Source organism: Oryza glaberrima, chromosome 3 (genome assembly GCF_000147395.1).
Source record: "Oryza glaberrima chromosome 3, OglaRS2, whole genome shotgun sequence".
Classification (NCBI taxonomy): domain Eukaryota; kingdom Viridiplantae; phylum Streptophyta; class Magnoliopsida; order Poales; family Poaceae; genus Oryza; species Oryza glaberrima.
The window spans coordinates 29,506,531-29,523,622 of NC_068328.1; the positions used below are offsets into that span (position 1 = coordinate 29,506,531).

General features: G+C 46.8%; 4 protein-coding genes across 4 annotated transcripts; 1 reads left to right on the plus strand and 3 right to left on the minus strand.

Moving 5' to 3' along the window:
* Positions 1 to 5,383: 5,383 nt before the first annotated feature.
* Positions 5,384 to 6,093, minus strand: LOC127769024 (protein MIZU-KUSSEI 1-like). The gene has a single exon (XM_052294716.1). The coding sequence runs from the start codon at positions 6,091 to 6,093 to the stop codon at positions 5,398 to 5,400; it is 696 nt and encodes a 231-aa protein (XP_052150676.1). The 3' UTR covers positions 5,384 to 5,397.
* A 599-nt stretch (positions 6,094 to 6,692) lies between these two features.
* On the plus strand, positions 6,693 to 8,488 carry LOC127768156 (uncharacterized). Its single transcript, XM_052293690.1, has 2 exons — positions 6,693 to 7,468; positions 7,700 to 8,488. Coding segments are annotated over exons 1-2 (453 nt in total). The 5' UTR covers positions 6,693 to 7,466; the 3' UTR covers positions 8,151 to 8,488.
* A 187-nt stretch (positions 8,489 to 8,675) lies between these two features.
* Positions 8,676 to 10,054, minus strand: LOC127765980 (STS14 protein-like). Its single transcript, XM_052290965.1, has one exon. It carries the CDS (start codon positions 9,745 to 9,747, stop codon positions 9,157 to 9,159), a length of 591 nt encoding a protein of 196 aa, XP_052146925.1. The 5' UTR covers positions 9,748 to 10,054; the 3' UTR covers positions 8,676 to 9,156.
* A 1,861-nt stretch (positions 10,055 to 11,915) lies between these two features.
* On the minus strand, positions 11,916 to 15,890 carry LOC127767242 (zinc finger BED domain-containing protein RICESLEEPER 2). Its single transcript, XM_052292511.1, has 2 exons — positions 15,721 to 15,890; positions 11,916 to 14,472 (listed from the first exon to the last, which is right to left on the minus strand). The coding sequence occupies exon 2, from the start codon at positions 14,438 to 14,440 to the stop codon at positions 12,272 to 12,274; it is 2,169 nt and encodes a 722-aa protein (XP_052148471.1). The 5' UTR covers positions 14,441 to 14,472; positions 15,721 to 15,890; the 3' UTR covers positions 11,916 to 12,271.
* Between the last annotated feature and the right edge of the window lie 1,202 nt (positions 15,891 to 17,092).

Sequence of the window (17,092 nt, forward strand, 5' to 3'; positions counted from 1 at the left end):
AGCGAGTAATCAGTCACCTAAAACACAACCCATTTTTCCATAGCTGCAGGCCGGCCTAGACCAAATCAAACACATCAAGGACAATGTCAACCGGCCGTGCCGGCCAAAAGGTGAGAGTTCTTCAGAGTTTCAGACTGAAAACTACCCTGGAATCAGCAGCCGATTCAACTGAAAACCTGGCTCCTGCTGCATGCTGGTCAGATGACAGATGACAAACGTGTAGACGCATGTATGATCGATCGATCGATCGAGCTGTTCATCAGCCATCAGGGCAAGCAGAATGGTCATCAACAACTACCAGAGGAAAGAAGCATCGGCAAGCCATTGGCCCATGCCTACCTTCTCCTACTTCTTCTTCCCTTACGTATTGTCTTGCAAATTGTATTTATAATTTTTTTGTCCGTGTGATGCATGCTTGCCTTGCCTTTTCTCCGTGTGAGAGAGAGCAAGGCGAGATATGGACGTCTCAACCATTTCTACCTATCATTTTCTTCTTGGGTTTGCGTTCGCCATGTCGTTGCTGCCGGCTATTAATTCAGCTCGATGTCTGCATATTTCCATGAACATTTTCAGCCATCTCTTGATCAGTTTACACTTGCGGAGCTGTTGGGCAAACCATTTATATGAGAGGATATGATCTGGTTGCATCCAAGCGTTTTTCTTGGGCTGGGAGAGTGCGATGTTGGCATGGTTCAATCAAACCGGGCAAACTTATGCACTAGCTAAGCAAGATGCAGGGATATGCAGTATGGTTTTGTTTGGTCTGATTGAGCCGTGCCAATATCACAAGCTTGCCTGGCTTAATTACATGTAGTAGTGTGAGGATATTGGATTCTTCCACAAGGTATGAGAATTGTCATGTTGTGTATTTGTGCTCCTTTATGCGTGTTATTTCACATGCCTGCCTATTAGATTTAAGTTTCTTTATGTTGTTTCATGCAAAGCTTTCAGAAACTATTTTGTCTGACGGTTCAAGCTTTACAGATTTAAGTTTTGCTGCTGGTACTAGCTGGTCAAATGGCACTAAAAGGTTTAAAACCATGTGAATATTTATGAATATCAATGTAGTAGTAACATAAATCTTACTCCTATCAAAGAAAAATCCCTCATCAGCAGCACACTAATCCTGACGTGTACGCAACCAAACAAGCCCTGCTTCTGTTCTTCCTCTTCTTCTTTTTCACACTGTTTTTCAGTTGAGTAGTTATCTTTCATGCATGCTTTGGTGTAGATTGAGATGTCCAACTTGATGTGATGATCTGGAAAAGAAGAAGCAATCTGAAGGTTGTCCAACTTAAGGTTTGATGCCTTAGATCAAATGGCCCAGCATCTGTACCTAACCTAGATGATATGACCTAAAACCTGCAACGAGCTGTCTAAATGTCTGATCGAGAAGCAATCTGAAGCCTCTTCTTTTTTCAGATACTATAATGCCATTGACCTGACTCTTCAGGTTGTGCTATCTCCAGGCACCATGTCCTCTCAAGGCCCATTTAGAAAGGCCAATCCACACGGTCCAAGAAATGGCCCATTAAGGGTCTTGATGCAGAGGATGAAGATGAACAGTGATCGATATGCTCAAATGCATAAGGGAGCCGTATTGATTCTCTGATTAAAAAAATATCCAACGACTTGGATTTAGGCCATGTTATATTCACTGGATTATTGAAAAAGATTATTTACTGTATTCTTAAAAAATATGTTTTTTTCCTCAAAAGACTGTCTTCTATTGTACTGTTTAGAGCACTTGTTTTAAGTTTGGAGTATTTGTAAAGCTTATTTGTTTTTTGAACGGAAGCCAGCACTAGAGCGTGCTATTTAATTGAATATAGATGAAGAAAAATACAACCCCTAGGAGTAAGGAAAAACTGTACAGAGTTACATGTCGTCTATGAAGAAAAATTCCCCAAGTTTTTGCCTCCTCCTTTATTTTTATCATAAGTCGATAATTCGCTAGTAATCTTAAATCAAACTGGGCCTTAGTCATAAAGCAGTGTTTTGAATAATATTAAAATCAACTGCTTTTGCTACATCATCCATGATCATCTCGTAGTCACTTAACAGCTACAGAGCGAGCCGTGCTGCCCTGTCTTTAGTGCCTTGTTTGAAACAAGCCCTTGATGTTGTACAAGCTAAAGTCTCACTCGATCGACAAATATAGTGCAGAAGATGACAGACTATGGGTCTGAAAAAACTGATGAGTACTTCATCAACAGCAATTCACCCAATGAGCTTTGATAGTTTCATGAAGGCGATCATGATGAAGTCCCAAATGCTGTCTCGTTAGCTTTTCGATCAGTGTGGCTGAAAGAGAAGTTGTCCGGGAATCGCGATGATACGTACTAATTTGCTACAAAAGGATAAAACAGTGCTTCTGACAACAATGGCGTCTTCACTGTCTGTGCACTGTAGATGAACCTGCATGATCATTTGTATATATACAGTTTGACGCATCAACGCATGGATATTTGAGTAATCGAATCTTGAGGCTTTAAGTTTCTTTTAATGGAAAAAGAATGCAAAACTTTTGTTGCCAGTGGTTTTTAGTTAAGCTCTTTCTCATCCTGTGTTTGATAGTGATATGCATAGAACGGTAGATCTTGTTGCTGTATTTGACACCGCAATTCGATTCGATTTCAAGACTCAGGTCACATCTCGCATTAATATGTGTAATCTTGCCCACTGTATAATCTTCAACCGATCCATGCACGGCGTTAACAGAATAATGCTGTAGGCCGTGTTTAGATTTAATTTTTTTTTTTTTTGCTAAAAACATCACATCGAATATTTGGACACATACATGGAGCATTAAATGTGAATGAAAAAAAATAATTGCACAGTTTGTATGTAAATTGCGAGACGAATCTTTTGAGCCTAATTACGCCATGATTTGACAATGTTTCGCTACAGTAAACATTTGCTAATAACGAATTAATTAGGCTTAATAAATTCGTCTCGCAGTTTATAGGCGGAATCTTGTTGACGGAAAAAATCAAACACACTGGCCTGGTAGATCTGCTTAGCTCCTGTGCAGGTCCAAATCTTGATGAGATGCGAGCGTGCCAGTCAGTTTGATCCTGCAACTGACAAGATATGCAAATAGTATATCAAAACAGCCAATCGGCTGACAAGCCGATGGAGTAGTTCCAGCCGATAGCCGATGCCGATACCAGCTGATAGCGATAGGGTTTAAGCAATCGGCTATATATCCAATGTAGATAATGATATAAAGGCAATCGGCTGATGACGATGTAATGAAATAACAATATAATCCAGTATAAACCAATCGGCAAATAATGATATGATAAATAAGCATTGATCCGAAGGTTAAAGCACACATCGGCTGGAGGTCTGATGTCATGAAATCCACAAGATTAGATTAAACAGTGAAACCTTTGTTGTCATCGGCTAAATCCAACTTTTATATAGATGTATGTATATATATATGTATGTATATATATATATATATATATATATATATATGTGTGTGTGTGTGTGTCTATATATATATATATATATATATATATATATATATATATATATATATATATATATATATATATATATATATATATATATATATATATATGCAATCCTTATGAGCCGATGCAACGTCCAGATAACTCACCGGCTTAAACCCCGATGAAACCCTTATTGGCAATCAAGAAGCAGGCTAGAGATTATGGTTCTAAGCACGACTTAGTAGATCAAACTTAATTGATGTAGCACTAAGTATAAAAAGAAACATAATATCTAGGCAATCAAGCCGATGACTGATTTTCAGGGTGGTAGATGCCTAGGATAATCTAATCTAGCAAGGCGATTTAGCCGATACCGGCAGAAACCCTAAAGCGAGAAGCAGCCGATAGAGCTAAATTGATATGCTAAGACTAGATTAACAGAGACATATGATAAATAGGTAGGCAAATATATTATCCAAACCAGAGTAATTCAAGAGGTCGAATGTACTGATGCAGCCTTGAACGACGCCGACGTAGACGATACAATTGCCTGGACAGGCGGAACATTGGACTTACCCCTTCGCCGGAGATCGAACACCGATGCAGCCCCGCGTCAGGTGCCAAGTCCCGCCGGACAATAAAATAAAATAGAAAAGGTAAAATGTGGTGATGCGCCGAATTGTATTGATCGTGAAGATAGATTACAATGACCCCGGGTGTACATATTTATACCCATAGGGAGATACTAGTCCTTATCGGACAAGAAAGAAACTAAAAAGGAAAAGATAAAGTCCTTATCGGACACTAAACACACTTTCCTAAAGATAAAAGGAAACTAACAAACTATGCCTAATTAATAGATAAACTGTCATGTCGCATCCTTCTTGAACTCGGACTCTTTTAGATAAGCTTCCTTTAATTGATCCGACTCCACCAAGAACACGACATCGTGGCGACTTGACTCCCATCGGCCGATTCTAGAACTTTGAAGCCGATACTGACTCTAAGCCGATGGTAACTTTGGGCTTACCAAATTTCACTGTTAACAAATCTGTAATTTGTTTTGTTATTAGACTACGTTTAATACTTCAAATGTGTATCCGTATATTTAAAAAAAATTTAGCCAAGTAACTAAACACAGCCCATGTGATTGGACACACGTACCTACTCGTCGGTGATATTTTTTTCGAGGGTAAATGTGTAATCTCCTGGAAAAATATACTCCATTTTAAAACATAGTATTTCTAATGTTTATATTTTGAGATAGAAATAGTACTCAATTAACATGCTTTGTGAGTGCGAATTGAAGTAACGGAATTGCTAAACCTTATATGAAAATCCATCCCCAAATCTTGCAGATTTTGGACAACTAGATGTGAACGAAGGGGAGGGGGGGCACAACAAGCTTGAGTGTGGCTGGTGGTGGCAAATCCAGCGGTGAGGTGCCGCCGGAGATGAGAAAGATGACAAGGCAAGGGCATCTCGCTGCCGATGGTTCGAGGAGGGAGGAGAGGGGGAGGGGGCCTTGCCTGCATCGTTGGCACCTTCCGGTTAGCCGACCAGGCCGGGTGGTGGCGGCGGTGCACGCGGATTGCGTTCGCGCTAGTAAACGGCGGTGGCATGAGAGGAGTTGAGAGAAAGGTACGAGGAGGTTTCAAGGATATGGTTGCCCTACAAGAGTCTTAAAACAAACGGGTGTTTCAGAATTTACAAAATTTCTACGTGGCTTAAATGATATATAAATCGTCCCTTGAAGTATATCTAAACAATATTAGGTTGGTTTTTTTCCCTCACAAACAAATAATAATAATAATAATAATAATAATAATAATAATAATAATAATAATAATAATAAAGCAACTAATTGAGCTAATCGACAACCTCTCGGTACATCAGATGCATGGATATCATGCAAACGACACAAGTGCATGATCGATCAGATCCTGTGGAAGAAGATGCTGAGGCCGTCGTTGCCGTTGAATCCCAGCCATCCGATGGGGTCAACGAGGTGGAACGACTCCGCATCCGACGACGCCACGGTCCTCTCGAACCTCCCGCGCATGTACTCCACCCCGGCGCCGCCGGGCAGCCGGCCGGCGCCGGCGGTGACGGCCCACAGCTTCTCCAGCACCCACCCCTCCGCGTCCGACGCCTCCCTCCGCCTCGCCGCGAACCCCACGCGCCGCCCGTTGCAGTACACCAGCCACTTGGCCGACTCGAGGAGCGCGCCGCCGCCGTTGTTCCATTGCCTCTGGCACTCGAGCACTACCCTCCCCGCGGCGGCGATGTCGGCGCCGGAGAGGCCGGGTGGCAGGTCGAGGACGAGGATCGCCTGGTGGTTCTCGTCCGGCGAGGGCGAGGGGTCGTGCTCGTGCAGGAAGAGGCGGACGCGGCGGTCGCCGCCGGTGGAGGGGAGGAAGAGCGTGCCGCGGACTACGGTGGGCGGCGGCGGGCGGCGGGAGGAGGAGAGGCCGAGGACGTCGGCGTCGCACGGCAGGAGCGTGGAGGCGACGAGGCACCGCACCTGCTCGCGCCACCACGCCAGCCACGCCACGTGGCAGCTGCTCCGCCCCGTCGCCCTCTCCTCCCCGCCGCCGCCGCCGCCGTCTTCGACCGGCGCCGCCGGCGGCATATCACGTACGGGATGGAGTAAGTGGAGAGAATGCTGTATCACGAGTGTGTGATTAAGCTAGGAGGGGTTTAATTAGGGTTTGAGTCGTCGCCGTCGTCGTCATCTCTGAGACGAATCGTTGAAGAGTTTGTTATATTACGATGCGTTGATGTGCATGCATGCAGGTGCAGTGGTGTAACGAACTCCTGAAGGTGTGTGTAGGCAGCAGTGCTTATCTGGCCAAATTTACCGTGAGCCGTAGCCTTGCCGTTGATGTCATCACGCTGCATGCCGACGCAGACGCCGCCGCGGACTTAGCTCGACGCCGGCATCGGCGCGCCGAGGCTTGCGCGTTTCACTCGGATGGGCCGCGAGGAAAGCCGCTCTTGTGGGCCTTCGGCCTTAAGCGGGGCTGGTCCGGTGGAGAATAGCTGGGCCGTTGGTGATAGAAGCTTGCGGCTTGCCCCTACTACCTCCCTCCTTACGTTTATTTCTAGTAAAAGTACACCAAAGATCCCTCAACTTGTCACCGAGTTACAAAAACGTCCCAGCTATTTTAAACAAATCCCGAAACTCAACCGCAAAACCTTCGGTGGTTTTGACCCTGGTTTTGACCTATATGGCGGTTGAGTCAACGTGGAACCCAGGTGGGCTCCTCCACATATCAGTGTGCCCACGTAAGCCTCCCCCTCTTTCCCCTCCTTTCCCTTCTCCCCTCTCTCTCTCTCTCTCTCTTCTCTTCTCTTCACTTCTCTTCTCTGGGCAAGCCAGCCGGCGGCTGAGGAGCAGGCCACCGGGCGAGGCGGCGGCGGCGGCCAGTCGCGAATGGCGTCGGCGACGCTGCGTCGCCGCCGTCGGCGAAGCGGCCCCGCGCGGGCGGGCGCCGTGGCGTTGGGCGCGGAGGCGGAGGCGAGGCCGTCTCGCGTCGTTTAAGTCCCCGTCTCAGGCGGCGAGGAAGGCGAGGATGAGGTTGACGTCGACCGCCGCCGGGTCTTCGTCCTCCGCCTCGGCGGCGGCGAGGGCGCGCTCGGCGGTGGCGCGCGCCTCTCGGAGTCGCTCGCCGCTCGGCACCGGCTTCATCGACAACCCGCTCAGCACCGGCTTCAGCGCCGCGCCGTCCCTCGCCGCCATCCCCACCAACCAGTCCATCGGCTGGGCGTCGTAGTGCAGGCGGCGACGGGGAAAGAGAAGGCATGCGGTGGCCGGCGCGCGAGAGGACGGCGGCGGTGTGGAAAGAGAAGACAGGCGGCGGGGAGGGAGGGGACAGCTATCGTTGCACAATGTTTTTCTGGTGCTGGATCTGCTGGAAGACGCATGCAAGTCATTACTTGACAGCATCGTTGCAGAGAATGCAAAGCGTTTCTGCTTGATCTGAATGAAGCTATCTGGAGGCAATGTAAGCATCATTTTTCCATGTAACCATGTTCAGTATCTATCTATGCCATTTGATTGTGATTCAGATAACCAGAAAACACTCACATCAGCATGCATGTACCCATGTTCATACAATGTTAGGCTGGAGACATACTTGTATCTTTCATGTACACCATGATTTACACTGTAATAAAATCACCAACTCGAATTAGAGAAGCTGAACTGTTTCGTTAGTAACACATTGCACATGCAGGAAGAAGCCACCCCTCGCCGAGGAGCAGCGCGACCTCGGCGTCAGCGATGACGGCGAGGTAGTAGTTGCCGCCTCGCCGGTGGGCTCAGGGGACGACGAATCCGACGCGTACGTGGCCTCGGCGGTGTCCCAGTGGATGCCCACGGCCGTGCCGGCGGCGGTGGTGAGGGATCTGCTCCCGCGCTTCTTGTGCAGCACATGGTGGGCACACCTCGACGACGGCGAGGCCGGTGGCTCCGGCAGCGTTCCGCGTCCACGTGACCCGGATGAGGAGCTCCTTCCCGGAGTGCAGCGAGGCACTGTACACCGCCGTGGTCGCCGCCTGCAGCTTGCGATCCAGTGTGCCGCCGTGCCCAGAGTCACCAGCGGCGGCGACGGCGATGCCGACCGAGCTGTCGCCGAAGCACGACGGCTCCCGCGTCGCCTCCGGCTTTGGTTTTTCTTCCGGTAAGATTAGGTGCTGCTTGCTGTTGCTGCTGCAATAAAAGAGAGAGTTGACGTGGCACGCTAACATGTGGGGTCTACATGGGGTTTCACGCTGACTCAGCCGCCACGTAAGCTAAAATCGGGGTCAAAACTACCGAGGGACCTAAAGTGAATGGTTTTGTTAGTTGAGGGACGTCCGGTTTCTGGTTTTGCGGTTTGAGGACGATTTTGTATCTCGATGACAAGTTGAGGGACCTTGGGTGTACTTTTTCCTTTATTTCTCCTCTATAGACAAATTTTCAGATGAGGGCGGCTACAAAACGGATCCCGTTATAACGGGATAGACATATTACCTATTCTCTTGCACGAGTATCATAGGTATCAGATCCTAAGTATCACAGGTACCGGATAACAGGTATCACAGGTATCGGATACCATGCAACTGGTACCACAACAGATATCAGGTACCGTCTTATATAAAGGTATCCCGTTTCAACGGACCGTTGTTTAGGTTTTCTGTTTTCAGATATACCGCAGATACGGATTAGGATTCATAAAAAGATAGCCTTAGACTTTGCTCTCGTAACATTAATGCTTCTTGCATACTCCCTCCGTTCCATAATGTTGTAACCATCTACGATGGGATGAGCAGATTCATAGTCTTAGGATGGGTCTTATTCTATCGTAGGTTGGGACATTATGGGACGGAGGGAGTAGCTTAGCACAGCACAGCTTTATACACCCGTGATTGTGGCTCATGGCTCATGGGTGGATCTACACAAACCTAGCATTCGAATTCAAGAGCCATATCACAAGCTACACTCCAAGCAGCACGTGCTGACACGCGCGTCACAACATCCATCATTTTCAGTCCAAATCTTAAGCACGCACGCAGCTCTAAACACCACGTAGGCGTAATAACACAAGAGTACACAGACAAGATCACACACCACAGTCACATTACTAAGCTTAATAAGCACAAAAGCAAACCGACAACAACGCTCCGGCGACGGCGGCGGCGAAGAGACCGGTCAGTAGGGGCTCTGGCCCTGCACGTTGCCGTGCGGGTTGTAGAGGCAGATGGTGAGCGTGGCGCCGGTGGTGCAGGTGGCCTGGGCGCAGCCGACCTCCGCCGTGCGGCGCCAAACCACCTGGGTGTAGGTGCCGCACTGCTGCCCCGGCGCGCAGCTGTTGTTGGCGTGGGCGTAGTACCTCCCCTGCGCCACCCACGACGCCACCACCTCCGCGGGGCGCGCCGGGTAGCTCGCCCACCCCTGGTTCGCGCCGTAGGGGCTCCCGCTCATGTCCGCGAACCCGCACCGCCGCCCCTGCCCGCCCTGCTGCTGCGACGTCGTCCTCGCCGCCGCCGCCGCCAGGTCGCCGCTCCACCGCAGCGGCGCCACCCCGACCGCCGCCCGCGCCTGGTTGTGCGGCGCCAGGAACTCGTCCGCCGCCGCCGACGACGACGACGACGCGTTCGCCTGCTGCGCCGCCACCCCCGCCCCCGCCCCACGAGGAACCGCGCGCGCGCCGCACGCCGCGGGCGCCGCCCACATCGCAAGCGCGGCGAGGACGAAGCACGCCGCGGCCATCCGCTGCCACCGAGACGACGCCGCCGCCATGGCGAGATCTGGAGTAGGTGAGCTGAGTAATGGCCACTGAAGAAGTGAGAAGTGAACGCGATTGTCTCTAGCGAGTTAAGAAGCCTCAGCTGCGAGCGAGCCGGCAGCGATGGCGATCGACTTGCGCTGCCGCCGCCTGTGACGCTGTGAGCCGTCGGATCCCTCGCGATCTCGCAAGTGGAGCGTGGAATGGCCGTTGGATCTGGCGAGTTTCGGGGGATTTGTTTGTTTGGCGAGATGCGATTTGCTTGGTTTTTGTGTCTCATCTCAGGATCCAGATCAACTTGTATGGCATGGCATCCATGTGAGGTTGCTGGTTACTTCCAAGTGAGATGCACTGGAGCGCAGCTTTGGAGTCTGGACAGAGAGCAGAGGAGCACAGGATCAAGTGTACGGACTGATGGGGTTTAATTATCTATGGTTGATTATACTTGATTGATCAGCAATGATCCCAATGACAATGGGTTTTGTTTGTACAGTTTACTGCTGCAACAACTACTCTTGCTAGATAAAGAACAAAGATACCATCATACCAACAGACACTGCACGTAATCAGTCATATGAAATAACCAACCCTTAAGGCCGAATCAAACAAAATGCAAGAAACAGCATGCAACGGCAGTATATATAAGGGTGACTGAATAAAACATTTGTTCAGTATATATACATGAAATGTGGTTTTGACTGAATCCGCTGTATATTGGCGTGATCTCAACATATAACTCCACCATACGCCAACCATAAGTGATGTATACTCAATGCAAAGGACTACTGCTGTAGAGCATATTGCAAAGGAGTACATGTGCATCGGTGATGATGATAATTATTTGATGCACTAAAGTTTTTAATCATACTCTCGATCTAGCGCTGCAACCTTTCCAGGATAAATAGACAAATCTAAGCTGCTACTTGATTGGTACTGATGTCGATTAATTCCAAACAGCCAAAAGAAATACCTTAGAGCAAATAATCTGCGATCCACGCTTGAATTCTGATCATCTAATGTAAGATTAGGGCATTAGTTCTCCAGTAAGAAAATTAGGAATATTAACTGTAGGATAATAAAGAAAGACAGCAATAGGGTACGAGAACTCAGCGCGCAGATCCGTTTCTTTATCTTTCTTCTAGAGTGTCAGCGTGTGTGCAGTTGCTCGGGCAAGACTGCTATTGTGTTTCGGCGTCCAGGCTAGGCACCGGCAAAGGGCAGCGTCCACATGAAAACAACAGGACGCTACATGACCACAACAACCTGCTTATTAATACCGGAAACTCTAATGCGCGATTGATCGCTACCACGATCGGGTAGCAATCGCCCCCCTCCCTCCCTCCACGTTTTCTTTTTTTTGGCACCGCATTACTTTCCTATTTTAATAAATTTATGCACCTAAAGTTTATACACCTAAAGTTTATAGACCCAAAGTTTATAAATCAAAAGTTTATATATCCGATTTAAATTTGAATTCAAATATATAGTATTTCTATACATCTAAAGTTTATACACCTAAAGTTTATAGACCCAAAGTTTATAAATCAAAAGTTTATATACCCGATTCAAATTTGAATTTGAAATATAATCGATTCAAATTTGAATTTGAATTCAAATATTTTTTATATATAGTATTTAGTTTCATCTAAAGTTTATACACCTAAAGTTTATAAACCCAAAGTTTATAAGTCAAAAGTTTACATACCCAATTCAAATTTGAATTTGAATTCAAATATTTTTATATATAGTATTTCTATACATCTAAAGTTTATACACCTAAAGTTTATAGACCCAAAGTTTATAACTCAAAAGTTTACATACCCGATTCAAATTTGAATTTGAATTCAAATATTAGTTTATAGACCCAAAGTTTATAAGTCAAAAATTTACATAACCGTTTCAATTCTGAATTTAAATTTAAATATTTATGATGTAGTAGGAAGAGAAAAAGAAAAGGAGGAAGGGGGGAGAGGAGGGAGCAACCATATAGGGGAGGGGCGGGCGATCACCAGCGCATTAGGCGTACCCTATTAATACTTATAATTTAATTTCTAGGATGCTTAGACAAAAAAAATGTTTCTTATCCTGCTCAGATTAAAAAAAAATGGACAGAATCGCAAACAAGAAGCTCTGTGGCATCCTTACATAGCCCAAACACATTACTCAACGACAAACACACGAGTAAAATTGACATGTTGCATTGATTGACAATCAAATGAACATATCTCAACGGCACAGAACAATCACATGCTACAATGGATGATAATGAAGGGAAGTCCAGACATTAAGGCATCAACTGATACACATTATGCAGCCAGCGCACACACTACACGTAATGTCAGGTAACTCCGATGGCATACTACAAGACAAAGCGTACATAATAACATGAAGGAGTTAACAGAGTACGATACAGCACATTACACCCTAGGAGGATAAGCTCGGATCTCAATCAGTTCATAGTCCCTGCCTAAAATACGGATAGGATGCTGTTGCTTCACAAGAGGAAGGGGGGGAGGGGGGGGAGGGATCACGGCGAGCCTATGGTGCATCCACCTTGACAAGCGTGGTACTCGGCGCCTCCGGGGTAGCTGGTAAATACTGAAGCCAGTCTTTGGCGCAGACGAGCGCCTCCACAATTTCTGGACGCAATGAGCTTCTGTAGTCATCAAGCATGCGAGTTCCTGTTCCAGCAGAGAAAATAGAGTTGCCGCTGCTCACCATCGACATCGGAATGGCCAAGATATCCCGGGCCATCCTTGAGAGAGTAGGGAACTTGAGAGTGTTGAGCTTCCACCAGTTCAGAATGTCAAATTCCTGGATGCGCGGAGTGAGGGACTCATCCAGGTACTGTTCCAGTTCAGATTTTGTTGGCTGGCTTGTAGCTATCTCAGAAAGGTACATATCAAAGTCCACAAGTCCATCGCCGGTCGAAGGAGCAGTTGCTTGAGTACCATTCTCGCTAGCAGGTGCATTATTACCGTCCCCTTGCTCAACATAAGCCGGCGTCAAGGGGAGGGGTTGTGCAACATACTCCTTGTAAAGCTCATGAACAGCATCATCCACCACCTTAACATACTTTGCAGCTTCAACACCATAAATTTTCGAGTAGCTGAACTCAACAAGCTTCATCTTGAAGCGCGGATCCATCACAACAGCAATAGCTAACACAAGGTTGCAATCTTTCCAGTACTTGTCAAATCTCTCGTGCATATCCTTGGCAATGCTGCTGAAAACAGGGTCTTCATGCCCTGTGGCATTTGACAGCTCGAGCTGAAGTTTCCATGCCTCATGGAAAAAGAGATTTGAAGTTGGATTTGCTGCAGCCATGATGCTATGTGCTGAGTCATACAATAGCTTCAAGTAATTGCAGGCAGCCTCAACTTTTTTCCAGTCCTCAGCGGACGGTGCCTCATTGTAGTTATCATCACTTGTCTCAAGAGTAGAAAAGGCCTGCTTATAATCCAAGGCAGCCAGCAGCATGAGATAGGTAGTGTTCCACTGTGTCGTAACATCCAGACAAAGGGTCTTGGTACTTGGGATCTCTAGCTGCAGAGCAATCTCTGCAAACTTCTCCTCACGGCTAGGAGAAGCTTTTATGAACTTAATGCTTTCACGGATATTATAGATGACACCATGAATTGAAGCAATAACATCCTGAGCAACTGCATTCAGGATATGGGCATAACACCTTACAACAAACAGTTGGCCCTTGAGCATGAGGTTGTTCTTGTTGGAGAGATAATCCCTCAGATTCGCACTATATATATCATGTGATGAGCAATCATTGTCCAATGTGATGGTGAATAGTTTGTCCTTCATATTCCAGTCTGAAAGGCTTGTACTAATAGCTTCACTAAGTGCATTCTCTGAATGAGGAGAAGACACCATCATGAAGTTTAGCATTCTTCGATGTATCTTCCACTCAGAGTCAATAAACTGCCCAGCAAGTGAAACATAGCCAAGAGTTTGGCTAGTTGTCCACAATCCAATAGTGAGGCTAATCCTTCCAGGCATAGTGCTGAATGCTTGCATGAGGTTTTCCTTTTCTTTCTGGTAAACAGCATACACCTCCCCCTCCATTGTCTCAACATCTACAACCCTGAAACGTGGCTGCAGACTGTCAATAAAGGTAGTGAAGGCTGGCTGTTGAACAATGTGAAGTGGATAGTCATGCAAAATGATCATCTTCGCCAGATATGAACAACTGCGGTCTTGATCAAAAGCAGCATTTGCATAACCAGTATATCTGTAACGCCTCTTAGACGGGCGCTCCACAGTGCCCTCGCCATCATTGTCAGTCCCTACAGCTGGAGTCAATGCTAGCTTGTGCTCTTGGTTCTTAATTATAGGACATGAACCCAAGGTAATGTGCCTCTTGAGATGGCTAGTACCCGCAATTTTTGAACCAGAGCTGTAAGCAAAAGTTTGCTTACACAGTTTGCAGCATGCCCGTGTAGCCCCTCCAGAGACAGCTTCAATAGTGAAGTGCTCCCACACTAGAGACTTCTTCCTACGGCGCCTTGATGTTGGAGGGGTACTCATCTCAGCACTGACCAATCCATTTACTTGGACCTCGTCACCTTGAGCTAAGTCCTCCGCAAGGACCAATTCATCACCCTGAACTTCCTCAGCATGAGCTTCCTCATTGCTTGGGACAATCTCATAACCTTGAACCATCTGGAAGTCGTTGCCAGTTTCCTCAGTCATGCTTCTTGGCTAGTAGCTAGAACTCACAAAATCTGTCAAATAGTAACATGGTAACAGCAGAAGTCAGTATAACAATCATTTGGCCAAAAAAAAAACTCGAAAGTGACTTATACACGGACAATAACAAACCAGTATCACTACAGTGGCCTATTTAACAAAACAGGAAGATAAAAGAAAGACAACATGATTTCTTGATAACAAATTAGCAAACCAGGTTATAGTAACTGGGGCACAGATGAAATAACAAAACTATAAATGTCATCCAGGAATATTATGGAAACTTAGAATGGGGAACATATCTTCTCACTCCTCAGTAAAAATGCTTAAAGTACACAATTTAAATTAAATTTTATTTGCCACCGAAAGTGCAAACTTCATGAGCAGAACCATGTGCTACGTTGTTTTCCTGACAAATTTCAAGAAAAGAAGGGGTATCACATGCAAATTTAATTGGACCAGAATGACTCGTGCAAACTTAGTTGGTAACTTTACTCCCTACTAGGAGTGATTTCAGCAACTCCAGATAAGTTTAAGAGTCATATCTTCCTTATTATCCTCATGCAATGCAAGCCAACCCATTCTTGTTCTTCGTAGGCACGAACTCAAAATAATCGGTGAGAAGGAAGTAATTAACAACCTATGTATTGCTTGAGTTGGCGGGACACAGTTACACAGGACTTGAAAATCAAGCTCACCTAGTTAGATAAACAGCGGCAAGAGGCTAGTTTAAGATGCTAAGCTAGTACTACAAAGTTGCAAGAACCTATCTGAAGAGGTAGCTAGTGGTAGAGCTTTCTTTGGACAAAGAAAGATAAATTTCTCCGCACGACTACACAGAGCACATATTCAGATTCAATTATCTAAGCGCACCAAGTCCAACATCACATATCTCCCCCAAAACGAACGAATCAAAAGTCGCCCTCTCTCCGGATCTCCCATCCCCCCCACGGTGAAATTCATGCGCAAAAACTCGACATCTCAGCGAGCTCCGACGATTTCCAGGCAGGCCGCGCTTCCCCCCGACAAAGAATCCCTAACCCAACAACAACAACAATGTAGCCAGCACAGCAGCAAGCAGCAGTGGATTCGCGAGGAGAAATCGGTGACAAATTGGGCCTGGATAACGGGCCTCCCTCCCAAATCCCGATCAAAAAAAAAGAAGAACCGCACGAAAAGCTCCAAGCACGCGCAGATCTGGAAACGGAATTCAAACCCCCCACCCCCCGACCACGAGACCTCGCGAGGCAGGAAGAAGAGAAGAGATGGAGAGAGGAGCTTACACGAGGAGGAGGAGGAGGAGGAGGAGGAGAGGGATGGTGGTGGCAGATCCGCGCGCGGGCGGGGCTCGCTCGCTAGGGCTCGGCCCAAGAAGCTCCAAGGCCGGGGCGAGCGGCGAAGCAGATCTGGTAGTAGGTGCAGGGGAGAGGAGGACGAGATGGGGGGAAGAAAATTTGCCTCGTTTGGGTGCGGGTTTTCCGGTGGATCGGGTGGGCTGCCGAATCCGCGGCGTGTGGGCGAATCGATAGGGGGGTGTGGGTGGGCCAGCGGAGGAGGACGATTTGTTTTAGTTTTTGCTTTTGTTTTGGTTTGCTGCTGCTGCTGACAATTACCCGAGGAGGGCTCCTTTTTTTCCCTTTTCGTTTTCTTCGGCGCTTGTGGACTCGACGACTACCGGTGCGGCCGGCACGGGCGTGCGGCCCACACACGACATGCCGGCGCGGCGCCCCGTTTGTTTTCGTCTTCGGCTCGTTGGATCTGCCGCGTTCGTGACGAACGACTGCCTCTCCTCCCGTTATCACGCCCAAAAACCCATTTGGCGGATTGGGCTTTTTGTTTGGGCAGCACGAGCGCAGCCGCGTAACCAAATGTCGCAGCGATTATCGATTGCATTTGCATATGTGAGGCCTGCAATGCAACATGATTTTGCTGGACTGTCAAACCGACGGTGCAAACCTTTTTTTTTTCCCCTTTTTGATGAAACATCGTTTTTTCTTGATACTACCAGAGATTTCATCTTCCTGATGAACGACTATGCTGCATCAATGGACTGATTTTTATTCGGTCAACTGCCATGAACCATTGGATGCCCCATCCACCATTTGATGGCCTTCTTCCGCAGCGGAGTGCACGAGCGATATCTAAATTTGTGCAGGTATATCATCTATGTCACTAAACCCTCAAAATGTATTTTCGAATCCATGATGCCGGACAATGATAGAGTCAGAAAAATTTTTTAGCCCGAGCAAACTTCAGTATAGCTAGTATTTACTATAGAAATTTCATCGTCATTTTACTTATCAATATTAAAATTTAATGGTGTTCTCGCCAGTGATCCCCGGTGGCCGTCCGGGCTAGCTGGGCGGTGACTCCACCATTGATGCTAGAGCAAGGTATTGCATATGAAAGATTGCGGCCACCATAAATAAAGCAATTATGCCTTCCAAAATATATGGGGCATTTTGTATTATTCTAACAATTGATCTCTTCTTTTTTTTTAGTAAAATATTCTCCTCTCATTTTTATCACATACTTCTGAAATTATTTATACAGTGGATAGTAGTGATGTTATTTTCCTACTATTTTCTTTTCAAATTTAGAGGATACATGCATGAGTTAGAAAATACTATCGTTTGTAACAATGAATGTGAGGCC

What these genes read in the sequence shown, in the direction of transcription:
- LOC127765980 (XM_052290965.1), bottom strand. Translation starts at nt 9,747, where the DNA reads ATGGCGGCGGCGTCGTCTCGGTGGCAGCGGATGGCCGCGGCGTGCTTC.
- LOC127767242 (XM_052292511.1), bottom strand. Translation starts at nt 14,440, where the DNA reads ATGACTGAGGAAACTGGCAACGACTTCCAGATGGTTCAAGGTTATGAG.
- LOC127769024 (XM_052294716.1), bottom strand. Translation starts at nt 6,093, where the DNA reads ATGCCGCCGGCGGCGCCGGTCGAAGACGGCGGCGGCGGCGGCGGGGAG.